The sequence below is a fragment of the Monodelphis domestica genome, chromosome 4 (assembly GCF_027887165.1).
Source record: "Monodelphis domestica isolate mMonDom1 chromosome 4, mMonDom1.pri, whole genome shotgun sequence".
In the NCBI taxonomy this organism is placed as follows: Eukaryota; Metazoa; Chordata; class Mammalia; order Didelphimorphia; family Didelphidae; genus Monodelphis; species Monodelphis domestica.
The window spans coordinates 166,428,724-166,444,909 of NC_077230.1; the positions used below are offsets into that span (position 1 = coordinate 166,428,724).

The 16,186-nt window shown below is 35.7% G+C and overlaps 1 protein-coding gene across 10 annotated transcripts in view; it reads right to left on the bottom strand.

Moving 5' to 3' along the window:
- Nucleotides 1-16,186, bottom strand: part of RBMS1 (RNA binding motif single stranded interacting protein 1) — a 284,075-nt gene that overhangs the window by 145,440 nt on the left and 122,449 nt on the right. For 7 of the 10 annotated variants that reach the window (XM_007494251.3, XM_016433662.2, XM_007494250.3 and 4 more), the window contains one exon: nucleotides 1,541-1,716. In XM_007494251.3, coding sequence (XP_007494313.1) covers nucleotides 1,541-1,716 — 176 coding nt within the window. The remainder of the gene's footprint in view (nucleotides 1-1,540; nucleotides 1,717-16,186) is intronic. The other 3 variants (XM_056793945.1, XM_056793946.1, XM_056793948.1) reach the window with 1 other exon arrangement.

Here is a 16,186-nt window from a genome sequence, read left to right on the forward strand (position 1 = left end):
ATATAAAAATATTGTTCTAAGAACTTAAAAAAACTTAAGGACCCCAATCTAGACCAAACTCAGTCATCTTGCAGATCACAACATTGAGGCTCAGAGAAGTTAAGTGATTTACTTCTAATTCTGGCTTTCTCAATGAAAATTCTGAGCACTTTTTATCTTTACCACCTGCTGTTATGATTGCAAATCAAAATTCTTATAGGGGAATTTTGCTCCATTGTGGAATAGAAAAATCTACTAGAAAAAAAAATTTTTTTAGACTTGTAATATAAAAATATCTTCTGCTATTTATTTAAATAATTTAGTGTTATGTGCTTATTTTCAATTTCTGTACTTTTAGATAGTCAACATGATTAGATACCATTTTTGTTTAATATTATTGTATAAGCACACAATACTGTATGCTTCTGGCTCTTGACTTTAATTTTTTTTTCTCTCACTTAACAAGTTACTCTGAGGAACTAATATGCAAAGTGTCTCTTCATTGAAAATGTTAGCAAAGATTGTATTAATTTTATCTCTCTCCAAACATACACATGCCTATGTAGCTGGATGCACACTCACACCCATGAGGCTCATCATGGGAACATATGGGTTTCCATTGCCTAAAGGATGAAAGGAACAAATTAGACTAATAAAGCACAGGGGACACTAACAAGAAAATCTAATCATGCCCATCATAGAATGAAGGGCTTTACTCAAGCAACAATGGTGTGAGATGGGGATTCACTGTTCAATGGTGAATAAAAGCAATAAGACTGGAGGAGATGGAATAGGGGTCTGAAAGCTGCCTGGATGTGGAGTCAGGGGACCTCAGTTTAAATCTTAACTGAACCATTTATTGCCTATGTTGCTCTGAACAAATTGTTTGACTTCTCTGGGCCTCTGTTTCCTTGTCTGCAAAATGACTGAGTGGATCAGATGGATTTTCAGGTCACTTCTAGCTCTAACCCAATAATTCCTTTGAACCTTCTGTACAATGAAGGAGTTTGCCTGGTGAGGTTCTGCTGCCAAAAATGCTAGATATTTGAATTTTCTTCATTCCATCATCAAAAAAAATTGTTTTTAAAGAAGTTGCTTCAAACAAAGAAGTTTTTCCCTTTCCAAAAGGGTATAATTAAGCAAATTCCATCATTTCAAAATTCTTTAGTGTCAAATACTAAGGGCAGCTGGAGGCAAAAAAACCTAAATTCAAATATAGCCTCAGACACTTTCCTAGCTGTATGACCCTGGCAAGTCACTCAAACCTGTTTGCCTCAGTTTTCTTATCTGTAAAATGAGCTACAGAAGGAAATGGCATACTACTTTGGTGTCTTTGACAAGAAAACTACAAATGAGATCATGAAGTCAGACAAATCTGAAACAGCCAAACAACAAAAGTATCAAATACTAATTAAAATAAGAAGGACAAACTTGGATGTTTTTTTCTCATGGTGTTCTTATAAATTCCAGATGTCCAGATCAAAACTTCAGCAAACATCTTTCATTATATAATTTCTATCTTTATCATTATCTCAAAAAATGTTTAAAAGCGAACACTTACGGTTGACAAAGTTTCACGAGGTCCTGGTCTGTGGTATTGGGAGGAAGACCTCTGATATAAAGATTTGTTTTGCTTAGTTGATCCCACCCTGAGCTGCTACTGTTGCTACTGTTGTTATTACTGCTGGTGGTACTGGGGCTGGGAGGAGCCATCGGGTGGGCTGGCACAATAGACTGCTGGAAAATAAAGAAGTAGCATATTAGAACTTAGTAAACATAAATTATATTAAACATAAGAAAAAAAGAAGCTTGTTGCAGTGATCAGTTAAAGTACAGTGGCCATTTAATTTCTATCTGCAAGAGTTTTTCAATATAGGTATACTTCAACTTTAAAAAATCAGAATGTGACAGTCCATACACTTAAACCAAAGGTTCTATCACAGAACCATTCACTGTAGGAATTCTCTAAATAGTAACTTCGTTTAATGCCTTTAAACATGCAATTCAACTTTTTAATTATTCACACACATTTTAGCAATTCATTTATCACATAATGTAGCATCAATGTTTTTGAAACTCAGACTTAATTTACTTGCATGAAATTAAAATACAATTTAAAAATAAGATTCCCTTTCAACCTTTCAGGTGACTATGCAATAAAAGCTTTTTAAAATATATCTAAAAGCAGATGATTCAAGTATAATTTTAATGCTATTAATTTTATTGGAAGGTCAATTTCTACCACCACAAAGGGTTCATCTACTTCTATGGCAGGAATATAATACATCTGGAGATGGTTCACAGTTCTGCTAACTTTCAAGCTCCCATTCCCCTCACCCCCTGAAATCTGGCTAAACTCGTAAAATGTAACTTGTGAGAACTTTGTTGTAGTTGGCAACAAGCCTGGACCTCTCTTTCAGAGACAACTACAACTATTACGAAGCACAAAGCCCAGGTTTTACACTCAGCAGACACCCAGGAAGAATGTCTGAAATCATCCACATTCCAAACCTTCTCTGTATAGTATTGCTGGCAAAGTCTACTGACCCTAAGATACTCAGAAGTTTAAGGAAGTTCTAAGCAGTTATGCTACAAATACATATGTATTCCACACTGTCTCAAGTTAATGAACAAAATGTTATCTGTTTCACACTAGTAGAGACATTGCTATCTCCAACTCTCTTCCACATATCTATAGTCACTTACTTAGTCAAGGAGATTTGCAAAGTGGTCAATGAAATTCTGAGGAAAAAAATGTTCACATTTATAGTGTAAATTTCAGTCTTTTTTCTCTTTTTGGCTGTTATGTAGCTCAGTAGAGAGAATGAAGGACTTATAATACAGAATATCCAAGTTCAACTCCTGATTTAGACACCAACTAGCTGTGTGATGCTAGACAAACCACTTAACCTCTGTCCTCATCAGTTTCTCCATCTATAATATGGAGATAACCATAGCATCTACATCCCAAAACTGCTATGAGGATCAAACAAAATACTACTTTTTAAATGCTTTGTAAACCATAGTGTTTCATGTTAGCTGGGGGTGGTGGTTGTGGTAGTAATATTAGAAGTAGTAGAAATGGTAGTAATAGTAGTAGGGGTGCTGGTAGTGGTGATGGTGGTAGTAGGAGGAGTATAGTAGTAGTAGTAGTGTAATAGTAGCAGCAGCAGCAGCTAATATGAATAAAACCCTGACAAATAAAGGAGACACATTTAACTTTCATCTTCTGAAGCAAACCAAACAAACAAAAAAAAAGTACCCCCCCCAAACATCACATCTTGCAGTAAAAGTTGTCCTGCTTGGTTTGACTTTATGGTAAAAATTCATACTGTTTTCTTCTCCAAGGTCTACATAAGATTCTTCTTCAGACCCTCGTACCCTTTCCCCAAATCACAACACTCTGATCCATCAGAATATGCCATTCCTTGAGTCATCCACATTTGAATACTCCTTTTCACCTTTCATCCTAGTCCTATACTACGCACTCTTTCTTTCTGTAAATGAGAGAGGGAGGGAGTTGTGCTAAACAGCCTCTGAGGTTCTCACCAGATCTGGATGATACTATGACTAAGAACATCTCCATATTTATACAAGTGTACTCTTTAAATGAAGCAGCAATAACTCACGATATCATGGGAAAGGTGAGGTGGACAGAGAGTCACCCAAAGTGCCAAGAAAAGATGGAATCAAGTCATGCCTCAGTTACATACTGCCTTTGTGACCTCAGGAAAAGGAAAAAATCATTTAACTCGCCATGTCTTCAGGCAAACAAGATTCTAAAATGTGGAACAGATGTCACATTGTGCTAGTAAAGGCAGTCACAGACAAAACAGGTCTCAGGTGCTGTAACCTGGAAATACAGATGAAACAGAAACAGTCCAGATCCTCAAGGACTTTGTATTCTAATGAGGAATACACATTCACAGGTAAGTAAAGACAACATATTTACAAAGTGATTGAGTGTGAGATGAGCGAAGGGAGAACACTAATAACTTGGAGGAAAGTAGGAATTAGGATGGGTCTTGTGTAAGGAGGTGCATCTAAGTGGAATCTCAGAAGACAACAGGGATTCCAAGAGACAAAGGTAATGAACTTTCTAGGGGTGTGTGTGTGAGAGACAGAGACAGAGACAGAGACAGAGACAGAGAGAGAGAGAGAGAGAGAGAGAGAGAGAGAGAGAGAGAGAGAGAGAGAGAGAGAGAGAGAGAGAGAGAGATCCACTGTAAAAGGCAGGGAAGGGGTGCGGGAAATAAGCATTTATTAAGTGGCTATTTTGTGCTAAGTGTTTTACAAATATTATCTCATTAGAACCTCACAACCCTGTGAGGCTGGTGCCATTATTATCCCCATTTCACTGGAAGACAACAGTTATGTGACTTGCCCAGGGTCAAACAACTAGTGTCTGAAGCTGAATTTGAACTGAGTTCTTTTTGACTCCAAGCTCAGTGCTCTATCCACTGAACAACCCAGCTGCTTAAAGAGATGTGTGAATTGTTGGAATGTAACATGTAGGGAAACAGTAAGTTTAGCTGAAATACAGAATGGCCAAATTTCATACACATCAACTATTTTAATTATCATCTCTATTAGTATTTCCTTTAGTTTAGGTTTCTGGCTTGGATCTCTCTTATCACCTTCCGTATACCCTTATATATAACCTATACCATATACCCTGTATTATCCATTTTGTATAACCTTCAAGTATCTCAACACAATACAGTATATTTAAAATGCAACTTCTCTTTCCCCCAATATCTGCTCCTCATTCTGACTTCTATATTTCTATCAAAAGTACCCCCTCTATAATTTGCGTTTAAAACTCTGGTGCCAAATTTTTATTCTTTCTTCTCCTTTATCTCCCAGATCACATTAATTGCCAAGTCTCTTGATTCTACTTCTGCAAGGACTAGCATCAAATTACAGATTCTCATTACTACCCATTTGGTCAATTAGGATAACCTGAGAAACAGTTACTTTATTGAGGGAAGCTACTTAACCTCTTTGGGTCTGAGTTTGCTCATTTGTGCAATAAATTAAATATGATCTCAAAGATCCCTTCTATCTAAATCAGGTTAATACTCTGCTCACTGAACTTTAGAGCTTCCCATACATCTCTAGCTTGGGCAGTCAGGTGGTGCAATGGAGAGAGTGCCTATCCCAAGTTCAAATCTTCCCCCTCAGACACATACTGGTTGTGTGAACCTAGGCAAATTACTTTACTGTTGTCCTCAACTTTAAAATGAGCTAGAGAAGGAAATGGCAAACTACTCCAATATCTGTGCCAAGAAAACCTCAAATGGGGTCACAAAGAGTCAGACACAACTTCAAGTGACTGAACAACACATCCTGCACCAGCCTGTATTACCTCCAAGTGTTTTAAATGCTAATTACAACCTGTAATGAAGAGATCTGACCAAAACTACAGCATCTTCCAGAATAGCAAGCATGGCTCATCAATCCCTCATATTATTGCTTTATAATCCTTGGACATCAACTGCATCAAGCTAAATCAGGATTAAATAGGAGAAAAAACTTTCTGAATCTATTTCTCCAATTTTTATTTTCCTCAGAGCAGTAATGAAGAAAAGACATTCACTGTTTTTCGCAGAGCATAATATTTCTAAATCTCCTAAGCTTTATACATAGTAGGACTCAGTAAGTATCTATTAACCGATATCCCACAGTAGGTCCTAGTCTCCTCTTTTCTGCTCAAACCCTTCAATTCTTTTGTCTTTTCATTATAGGTTTCACTATCCAAACTTCACTTTAATTAAAGAGAAAGAATATAACAAGCACAAAACATCTCATCATACTCTCCCAAGTTGTACATTTCCTTAAAATATTTTGAATTTCTACTAAATAGTTTTTTCAGAGCAATGTTACATCTTTTATATTTTAAATCCTATCTAGAATGACCACAACAAAACCCTTATTCAACAAAACTGAACACATTAGGTCTATCATTAGTTTGACCATGTGAAGAAATGTGAAAAAAAAATTTTTTTTTAATTCTAAAGAAATCAAAACAGTAGGACATGATTAGAAGACCATAAATAGCCCTTTCAGTTCAAAGGTTCTATAATTTTATGAGATTCAGGTCATATTTCTATTTGGTATTTTTAAAAAGGACAGGTATTATGGAGAAATACTGGGAAGAGATTCTATTAAATTCAAATCATATTTATGTCAAGTATTTAGATAAACTAGCAGAAGTTAGGGAAAAAATTGGGGGCAGAAGCAGTAAAATCCTCCACATTAAAAATAATGATTCAATTAATTATCTACTCACAAAAGATTTTTTTATCACAAGAGGAAAATAGGAAAATCCTCGCAGGGGCTTTAAAAAATCAGCTAAGTGACTAATATAAATAGTATTAAATACATTAAAACAAAAATATATCAGTAACATTTCAATGAGGTTTTTTTTTTTCTTAAACAGATTAAAAGAAACAATTCAGGTGAATAATCTCAAGGTGGTTATCTTGTTTGTTGATGATTAATCCAAAATTCCATTTTGGGCAGAGTTCTACTACTACCCCCAGGGCCTAGCCCTCACTTACATTCACTTTCCTCTACTAAGAGTAGAGAAATCCTGGCTCTGTTGAATTATGATACTAAATATAATCTCAATCACTAATTAGAAAGTCTATCCATAAATGTTTTATATGTAAAGAAATACAAAACCAAACAAGTCTTATGTTCAATGTAGGACTATATGCTTTATTTTTATTCTATTAAGACTGAGCTCTTTTTTTGCTCTGTATCTTCTCATTAGACAATAAATTCTGCAACTGATTTATAAAGACAGCCTATTTTGCCGAAAACTGAAGTCAGCACTTTAGGAAGGCGTGATTTAAAAGAGAAAAGCAAAAACATTCAAGTTTTAAAATAGAAACACTGACAATTCTTTAACAACTACATAATTTCATTAAATCTTAAACAATTTAAGTTTTTGATTGGAGACTTTTGTGCCTGGTAGTTACTAAAACCTATCCTTTGTAACAAGTTATAGCATATCTCATAAAACAAATCACCTCTTGGCCATATCCAAAAATGTCTTTCTCTACACCTCTAGTTTATTACCTGTCTCAAGAAGTATGAAAAATATTTTACCTGTCTCAAGAAGTATGAAAAATATTTTATCCTCAGCACTCTGAAGTCATATTTGGTGACTGTATTTGTTGATTAAAACTCTCAAGTCTTTCAAAGATATTTGTGATATGTGTGTATTTTTTAAACAATGCTGTCATTATATATAATTTCTGATTCTCCTCCATTCTTAAAGCCTTCCCAGGTTCATCAGAATCTATTCCTTTCATCATTTTTATGACACCATTCCATGGGATCCACAGACCACACTTTTTTGAGCCATTTCCTAATCGATGGTTAATGTGTGAGTTCCTAGTTCTTTGCTATAGCAAAAAATGCTATGTGTTTGTATATACAAACACACATATATGTCTATATGTATGTCTATACATATGTGTCATGGTGGTATTACTGGGTCAAAGGACATGCTATTGAGTGATTTGAGAAGTTGACTTCCAAACCACTTTACAGAATGGCTATACTAATTCACAGTTCCACTTGACCTTCCATATCCCCTCCTTCATCTGTAAAGTTCTAAGTAATGTTTGTCAGTCTGCTAGAACTGAAGCAGAATTACAAAGCTGTTTTAATCTGCATTACTTTATTTATCATTTGCCATGATTTTTACAGTTACTGTTAGTTTGCTTTTCTTCATGTCCTTTAACCTTGTATCTACAGGGGTCTGACTCTTATTTCAATTAGTTCTTTATATATTAGATATCAGATCTATGTCAGAGAAATTTACTATCAAGATTTCCCCTCATGCACTCCAGCTAAGTGTTTCCCTTATGATTTTAGCTGCATATTATGTTCTAAAGTTATTGCAATAAAAATTTTAACAACTTTATGAAACCAAAATTGCTCATTAACTCTTCTGTGAACCTTCTATCCCTCAGCCCAATCAATTATTTGGATCTTCTTTATTTTTCCTTATTTCTAATAATAAAAGAAATTGCTTTTATTTAAATTAAAGGGACCAGATAATTGGTCATAGAATTTACTTGTGCTATGTTTACCCAAAGCATTCATTTCACCTAATATTAAGAGAATGCCTAAATTATCAACCTATATGAGTCAATGATAATATGTATAATTGAGTAGCAACCACCCCATATAGGGTCTCATATGCCAAAAGCAAAATTAACCATATTTATGAACTAATATATTAATAATAGTTCTCACTGTTGGCAAGTTTAGTAAAGAAGTAAACAAGTATTTATAGAGTGGCTATTATGTGCCTGTCTCCGTGCTAAGAGCTGAGAAAAAACAGTTCTGATTTCAAAGAGCTAACAGCCTAATAGGAAAGACAACTTTTAAACTATCTTAAAAACAACACATAGAATATGTGTGTGTGTGTGTGTGTGTGTGTGTGTGTGTGTGTAATTGGAAATAATCTGTTAGGGGCAAGGCACTATGTTAAAGGGAACTGAAAAAGGATTCCTGTAGAAGACAGGGCTTCTGTTGAGACTTGAAGCAATCCAGGGAAGCTAAGACCTAGGAGAAAATTCTATGCATAGGAAGAACAGATAGTAAAAATGCAGAATCAGGAGAGGAATGGAAAGGAGGCCAAGATCATTAGATCACAGAGATTTGGAGGAGAGTATAGTGGCTAGTATAGAAAGACAGAAGGGATCCGGTTTATGGAGGGTTTTAAAATACACAGAATTTTATTTGATCCTGAAGGCAACAGGGAACCGCTGGTGCTTTAGACAGATCAATTTGGTGAATATGTGTCTACATAACCAAGCCAAAAAAAAAAAAGGGAGCGGGGTTGCCATTATAAACATGTTATCTTAGTATTTTGCAAACCTTTAAGCTCTCATAATATCATTAACATACAGTGTTAGAACCAAGTATTACATATGTTCTTTCTTCATATGTTCTTTCCTATACCATTCCTGGGAATTCCAAAAGAAATCTAAGAACTTTCCTTCTTTTACCCTCCTTTAAGTTTTCCTTGCATCTACTATCCTTCAAGATAACAGGACTATTCTCCTCCAAATCAGAAGAAAAGGCTGTCACTTAGCACCACAGGCATTTCCTCTGCCCAGAAGCAAAGAAAGTATCCATAACAGTCACAGTTAGGATGCCAAAGGAATGGGGATTTGCTGTTTACAAATTTAAAATTATCATTCTCCCTGGGAATCTTTCAGTCTTAGACTATATTAACCGAGAAAAAACAAAATCTTAAAAAAAACTTACCTAAAAGAAAAGTAATTTCCCCCAAACTGGTTAAAATAAGATTTTGTTTTCCTTTGTCCTTTTTTTTTTAAGGTAGACTTTTTAGTGGAAGAAGAGCAATTGAGTTATTTTTTAAAAAGAAAAGGAAGAGAAAGGAGAGGAGAGGAGAAAGAAGAATGTAAATTACAAGTAGAAAATGAAGCATTAGGAGTTTGGCTGTCAGACAAATGAATAAGAAAAATGACTTCATAGGCAGACAGAATCAGAGATACCATTGTTGGAAAGCATCATAGCATCACATCTTTAGAGTTGAAAGTAACTCTCAGAGATCTAGTGTATAACCTCATAACTTTATAAGTGAGGAAAGTAAATCTCCAAAAGATCAAGTGACTTAACTACAATCATAAGAATACAGCTTTCCTGGCTCCCAGGTCAATGCTTGTGCTATTCCCAGATGCACCATATTGCATAGAAAGCAATGAATTTGGAGTCACAGAATCTAATCTTTAATCTCAGCTTATTATGACTATTATTTACTATTCTTGCAACCCTATATGCATCACCCCCCCTATGTAAAATGAGAGAGAGACTAGATGATCTCTAAAGCTTCTTCAGCTCTAGGACGAAAATTCCTATAATCTATCATTGTCTCAAATATTTCACCTGGCATAACACATATCCAATAGGAATGTTTTATCTTTTACTCAGTAGCCTTTACAACAGTACTGTGAAACAGACCTGGTACTGACTGATGAGATTAAGTAACAAAAAGTTTGAATGGCTTACTCAAGAGGTCAAGCAGCACTTGCTGCTTTCTGAACCAGGTGGTTGTCCCTTTTTTTACTTTCTTTATTGAAGTAGGAGTACTGGCAATTAAGGGATTGAGCAAAACAGATCACATTTTTTGAAGCAGAGACTAGATTGAATGATCACCATAAAAACCCTGAGTATTCGTATTCAGTACTATGCATTGAATTCAAGGTTTTTGTGGGAAAAGATTTCAGAATCCAAGTCATATCATCTATTCAAAAAGAGACAAAGAAATTACTGGTAGAGTGGATAAGATGAACCAAATATCACAAGTAAAACTTGGGACTGTCAAAATTTAGTCACTAGCCTCAACTCTTTATTATGCTACTAATTCATCACTGAAATTTCTGCAGAGGAATTCATGGTCAATTCAGCACACTTGACAGAGGGGACACTCAAAGTCCTCTCTGTGGGCACACAGGTCATAGGCCCCAGCAGAGTTCACCAAAGTTCTCTGCTAGAAAGCCAAAAATGGGAGGGAGGGAGGGAGGGAGGGAGGGAGGGAGGGAGGGAGGAAGGAAGGAAGGAAGGAAGGAAGGAAGGAAGGAAGGAAGGAAGGAAGGAAGGAAGGAAGGAAGGAAGGAAGGAAGGAAGGAAGGAAGGAAGGAAGGAAGGAAGGAAGGAAGGAAGGAAGGAAGGAAGGAAGGAAGGAAGAATAAAATGGAAGGGAAAAGAAGAAAGGGAAAGGAAAAAAGGGAAAGGAAAAAGAAAGAGAAAGGGGGTGGAAAAAAGAGAGGAAGAGGAAACAAGGGGGGGGAGGAATGAGGAAAGAAGGTGATGTTTATGTCCTCTGATATTACAACTCCTTTCTTCTTATATGAAAGAGCTTAAAAGAATCAAATACTAATTTTGATTAAAAACTCAAATTTTCACCCAATTTTAGATGCCTAAACAATCTTGATAATTCAGAAAAAACATGTATAATTGTTGTTATTCAGTTCTTTCAGTTGTGTTTGATTTTTCTTAACCCCATATGGGTTTTTTTTGGCAAAAATACTTGCTTGGTTTGCCATTTCCTTCTTCAGCTAATTTTACAGATCAGGAAATGGAGTTAAACAAGGTTAAGTGATTTGTCCAGGGTAAATGTCTGAAGCCAGGTTTGAATTCATGAAGATTAGCTGCCCTAAACACACTTAATACTCAGAATGCTTTTGTCCCTTTTTTAATGGTGAATTCCTCCCAACACAGCTTTTTTCTATAGATTTAAGAAATGAATTCTTTTTTATTGAACACACACACACACACACACACACACACACACACACACTTCCTTAAGGAAGTGAAAACACTGATTTAGTCCTGTGACTCCTCAGAGAGAGCAGAATACCTCTGTAATACTCAGAATTTCCTGTCCCAACCCCAAATAAAGTTAGGACTCTAAGGTTGAGAACTTCCGTTCAGTTGTTTTTAAAGTTCTAAGTGCAATTTAATCAGTTCTCTAAAACTTTTTTGCAAGTAAGGAATTATTAGCTCTATGATTGCATAGAACTGGTACGGAAATGACTGATTTGAATAATGCTTTCTCCACATTAAATAATGATGATTACAGCTACTATTAAAAAAATAAGTTAGTTTTTATATAGTGCTGTAGGTTATCCAAATATTTTTTCTCACAGTCATCTCATGAAGCAACTGGTGCCTGTCTATTATTGTCCCCATTTTACAGATAAGGAAATTCAGAATGATTTGGTTAAGTTCTGTAAAAAGGAAGAAATAAAAGTGGTCATTTTCTGGTAGGATTACTGCCCATTACAACCAACACACACACACACACACACACACACACACACACACACACACACACACACACACACACACACACACACAGATATATCTGTCTCTCTATCATTCCAGGACTGTGGTGGCAAATCTATAGCACATCTAACAGAGGGGGCACTCAAAGTCCTCTCTATGGGCACACAGGCCACAGCAGAGTTCACCAGAGTTCTTTGCTAGAAAGCCAAAGGGACATGGGCCAGGCTGCTCCCCTTTCTCTCACCTAAGGAGATTTCTCACATCATTCACCCTTTTAAAATGTTAACCATCACCACTCTAGGAGAAAAACAGACCTCAGCAATCTTATGAATATGGGGTAAGGTAGAAAAAAAATCAATAATTTGCCCCCTTATCAAAGCAAAATAGTGTTTTTTTAAACATTGTTTTATTTGGTCATTTCCAAACATTATTCATTGGAAACAAAAATCATTTTCTTTTCTTCCCTCTCCCCTGCCCCCACCTCTCCTGTAGCCGACATGCGATTTCACTGGGTATCACGTGTTCTTGATTCGAACCCATTTCCATGTTGTTGGTGTCTGCATTAGAGTGTTCATTTAGAGTCTTTCCCCAGTCATATCCCCTCCACCCCTGCAGTCAAGCAGTTGCTTTTCATCAGTGTTTTTACTCCCACAATTTATCCTCTGCTTGTGGATAGTGTTTTTTAGATCCCTGAAGATTGTTCAGGGACATTGCATTGACACCAATGGAGAAGTCCATTACCTTCGATTGTACCACAGTGTGTCAGTCTCTGTGTACAATGTTTTCCTGGTTCTGCTCCTCTCACTCTGCATCACTTCCTGGAGGTTGTTCCAGTCTCCATGGAACTCCTCCACTTTATTATTCCTTTTAGCACAATAGTATTCCATCACCAACATATACCACAATTTGTTCAGCCATTCCCCAATTGAAGGGCATCCCCTCATTTTCCAATTTTTGGCCACCACAAAGAGCACAGCTATGAATATTCTTGTACAAGTCTTTTTCCTTAATATCTCTTTGGGTTATAAACCCAGAAGTGCTATGGCTGGATCGAAGGGCAGACAGTATTTTAGCACCCTTTGGGCATAGTTCCAAATTTTCCTCCAGAATGGTTGGATCAATTCACAATTCCACCAGCAATGCATTAATGTCCCAACTTTGCCACATCCCCTCCAGCATTCATTACTTTCCTTTGCTGTCATGTTAGCCAATTTGCTAGGTGTGAGGTGATACCTCAGAGTTGTTCTGATTTGCATCTCTCTGATTATAAGAGACTTAGAGCACTTTTTCATGTGCTTATTAATAGTTTTGATTTCTTTGACTGAAAACTGCCTGTTCATGTCCCTTGCCCATTTATCAATTGGAGAATGGCTTGATTTTTTGTACAACTGATTTAGCTCTTTGTAAATTTGAGTAATTAAACCTTTGTCAGAGGTTTTTATGAAGATCATTCCCCAATTTGTTGCTTCCCTTCTGATTTTAGTTACATTGGTTTTGTTTGTACAAAAACTTTTTAATTTGATGTAGTCGAAATTATTGATTTTACATTTTGTGACTCTTTCTAAGTTTTGCTTGGTTTTAAAGTCTTTCCCTTCCCGAAGGTCTTACATGTATACTATTCTGTGTTCACCTAATTTACTTATAGTTTCCTTCTTTATGTTCAAGTCATTCACCCATTCTGAATTTATCTTGGTGTAGGGTGTAAGGTGTTGCTCCTAATCTCTCACACACTGTCTTCCCAAAATAGTGTTTTTGATTTGGAAAAAGTTATGGAGAATTAGAAAAGGACAACAATTAGGCTCATTCCCCCCCTCAATTGTATATATACAGAAAAAGAAGTTATGGAGTAGTATAATCGTTGTGTAACCACAATGTAAGGAATAATTAATTCATAGTATTTTTTTCATCATTATTCCCATCACCATCATCAAGAATTTATAAAATACCATCTGCTTTACTTGGATAATCTATAATGCCTCAGAAATAGCAAGGATTTATCCATATAAGTCTAGCCTAAGTCATGACTTGGTTAATAGGAAACCACAGCCTCTGGCCACACATGTGTGTGTGAGCACACATGCGCATCTGCACCTGTGCACAGGCATGCAAGTTTGTGCACTCAAAGTGCAAGTTTGAAATACTGGTAGGGAATGGTTATGACTCACAGTGGCTTCCTAGCATTCAAAATGGCCTTTAGGCAAAAGGTGGAGACCTCACCAAAGGCAAATAGAACCTCTCTCCCCACCTCATACATTTTAATATCATTCAACTTTCAAGCAGAAAAACCACCCTTCTTAAATATGCAAAAGGCAGAATATTCTCTCATCAAGTACCCCATTGCCCCATCCTGATCTAGGAGTAGATTCTTCATAGATTGAGCTATGTTGGTTACACAAAACACATTTTTACACTGTTTACTTGAAAAAAAATTTTTTTTAATTATATTTATTGCTCCTATTGCTTTAACAAAATATCAGTGTTTAAGTAGAAACAAGTCAGAACCACATTATGTGACTTTAAGGAATGTGATCTAGACTTTTTTCTTTGCCTTGAATTCTCTCAAAAGGCTCATGTATCAAAATTACTGTATATCAGAGTTGAATTGCTCAGATTTTGTGGTTTTCTCTATTTTTGGGGGGGAGGGGGAGAAGAGTACAGACATATAAAAACACATCAAAATATTCTATTCTTCCCACTGCTTTGATTCTCTTTACTGCTCAGTTCCCTCTACAGTGTCCCTCTAGAACACTAATATGCTACCTTACTGAGTCATTTCACATTTGTATCAAAATGGATGTTTTAAGTGCTCTCCCCCCTACCCCCACTTTGGTTATTTTGCTACCTCCCTTATTCATTATATCTTGTGACTGAAACAGAGATTTCCAATTTGTTATCTGGTTTCAAAAGAAGTTTGTAACCATTAACAAGAAGCATCTCATGGTATGGCCAATTCATAATTTCACTAATGTATGTATGACAGAATGTCATGTCACATCTTAGTCCAATTCCTATTTTTCGAATAAAAAAAAAAAAACAAACACTGATTTTTTTCATGATCAGAGCAGTCAGATCACTAGAGCCTGGATAAGAACCTAAGTCTTCTGACTTCCATTCTAGAAGTCATTATATACACCTCAAATCATAGTTTGGGAGTTTGTAAATAATTTCTGGAAGATACGACATCACTGCAATTAAGATGTTTATAGAAAAAAATGGGCAAAACTTCGTTTGTTGCAAATGGTCTGGAATTAAAAATAACTCTCCTATCCCTAGAGAAACTCTCAATTAGAAATTTAATGAGTTTAGAGCTAAGCCTTTTGAATATTAGAGAATAAACATGTGTATGCTTTAGATTTGTCTGAAATTCAATGTCTTTATGCAATTTTCAACACATATATAGAAATGCCAAGTGTGTACATGATATATAGATATGTACATGCACACACATACACACGGCATTTTAAAAAGAATCTCCTCTACAACATACAACATCTAAGAAGTAGTCATCCAACCTTTGATGACTTTAAGTCAGGGGTAATCTCATGAGATAGCCCGTTCCACTTTTTGGTTTATCTCTAAGTGTTTAGACCTGTTTTCTTTACATTAATTATGCCATCATTTCTAAAAGGCATTTTCTAAAGTGATACAATTCAAGAAGCACTGGACTTGATGTCAAGAGACCTGAACTGACATTTTAGTTTCACATTTACTAATTATTGGGAACATCACTAAAATTCCTTTGAAACTCAGTTTAGCCACCTACAAAATAAAGATATTAATATTAACACCATTCATATTGAGAGGAAAGCCTTTTATATACTTTAAAATATTACATACATGTGAGTCACTATTGCTTCAAAAGACTTGTGCTTTCATAGGGGTTGGCATGACATTCAGACACATAGATCACAACTCTAAAACTTCATAAGAAATTTCCTGAGATTTCACCTCCCAAAAAAGTTATTACTTGGTGACCAACCTTCCCATGATTAGCGATGTTAAAAGTACATAAATTGGTCCTCAGAACAGATACATTTGTTGCCAGATCAGTATTGAAGTTTTTCCAGCAAAGGAAACCTGACAATTTGTACTCCACTAGATCAACATTTTAGAGAACTGCCCTGATTGCCTCAATATGAGTGTTCTGCCTGTGCTGATTTAATAATTCAAGTTTTCTTTAAAAAATTTTAAACTGGTAGTCAGTTTATGAGCATAAGATAGGTATGTTAAAATATCATATAAACAAATGTTTTTTACACTTTTACCCCCACTTTCAGACCATCCAAAGGTCTGAAGCATATAATATATTCAATCTCCTGATTAAATTATTCATGCATTTAACAAATATTCATGTAGCATCCAATATGTG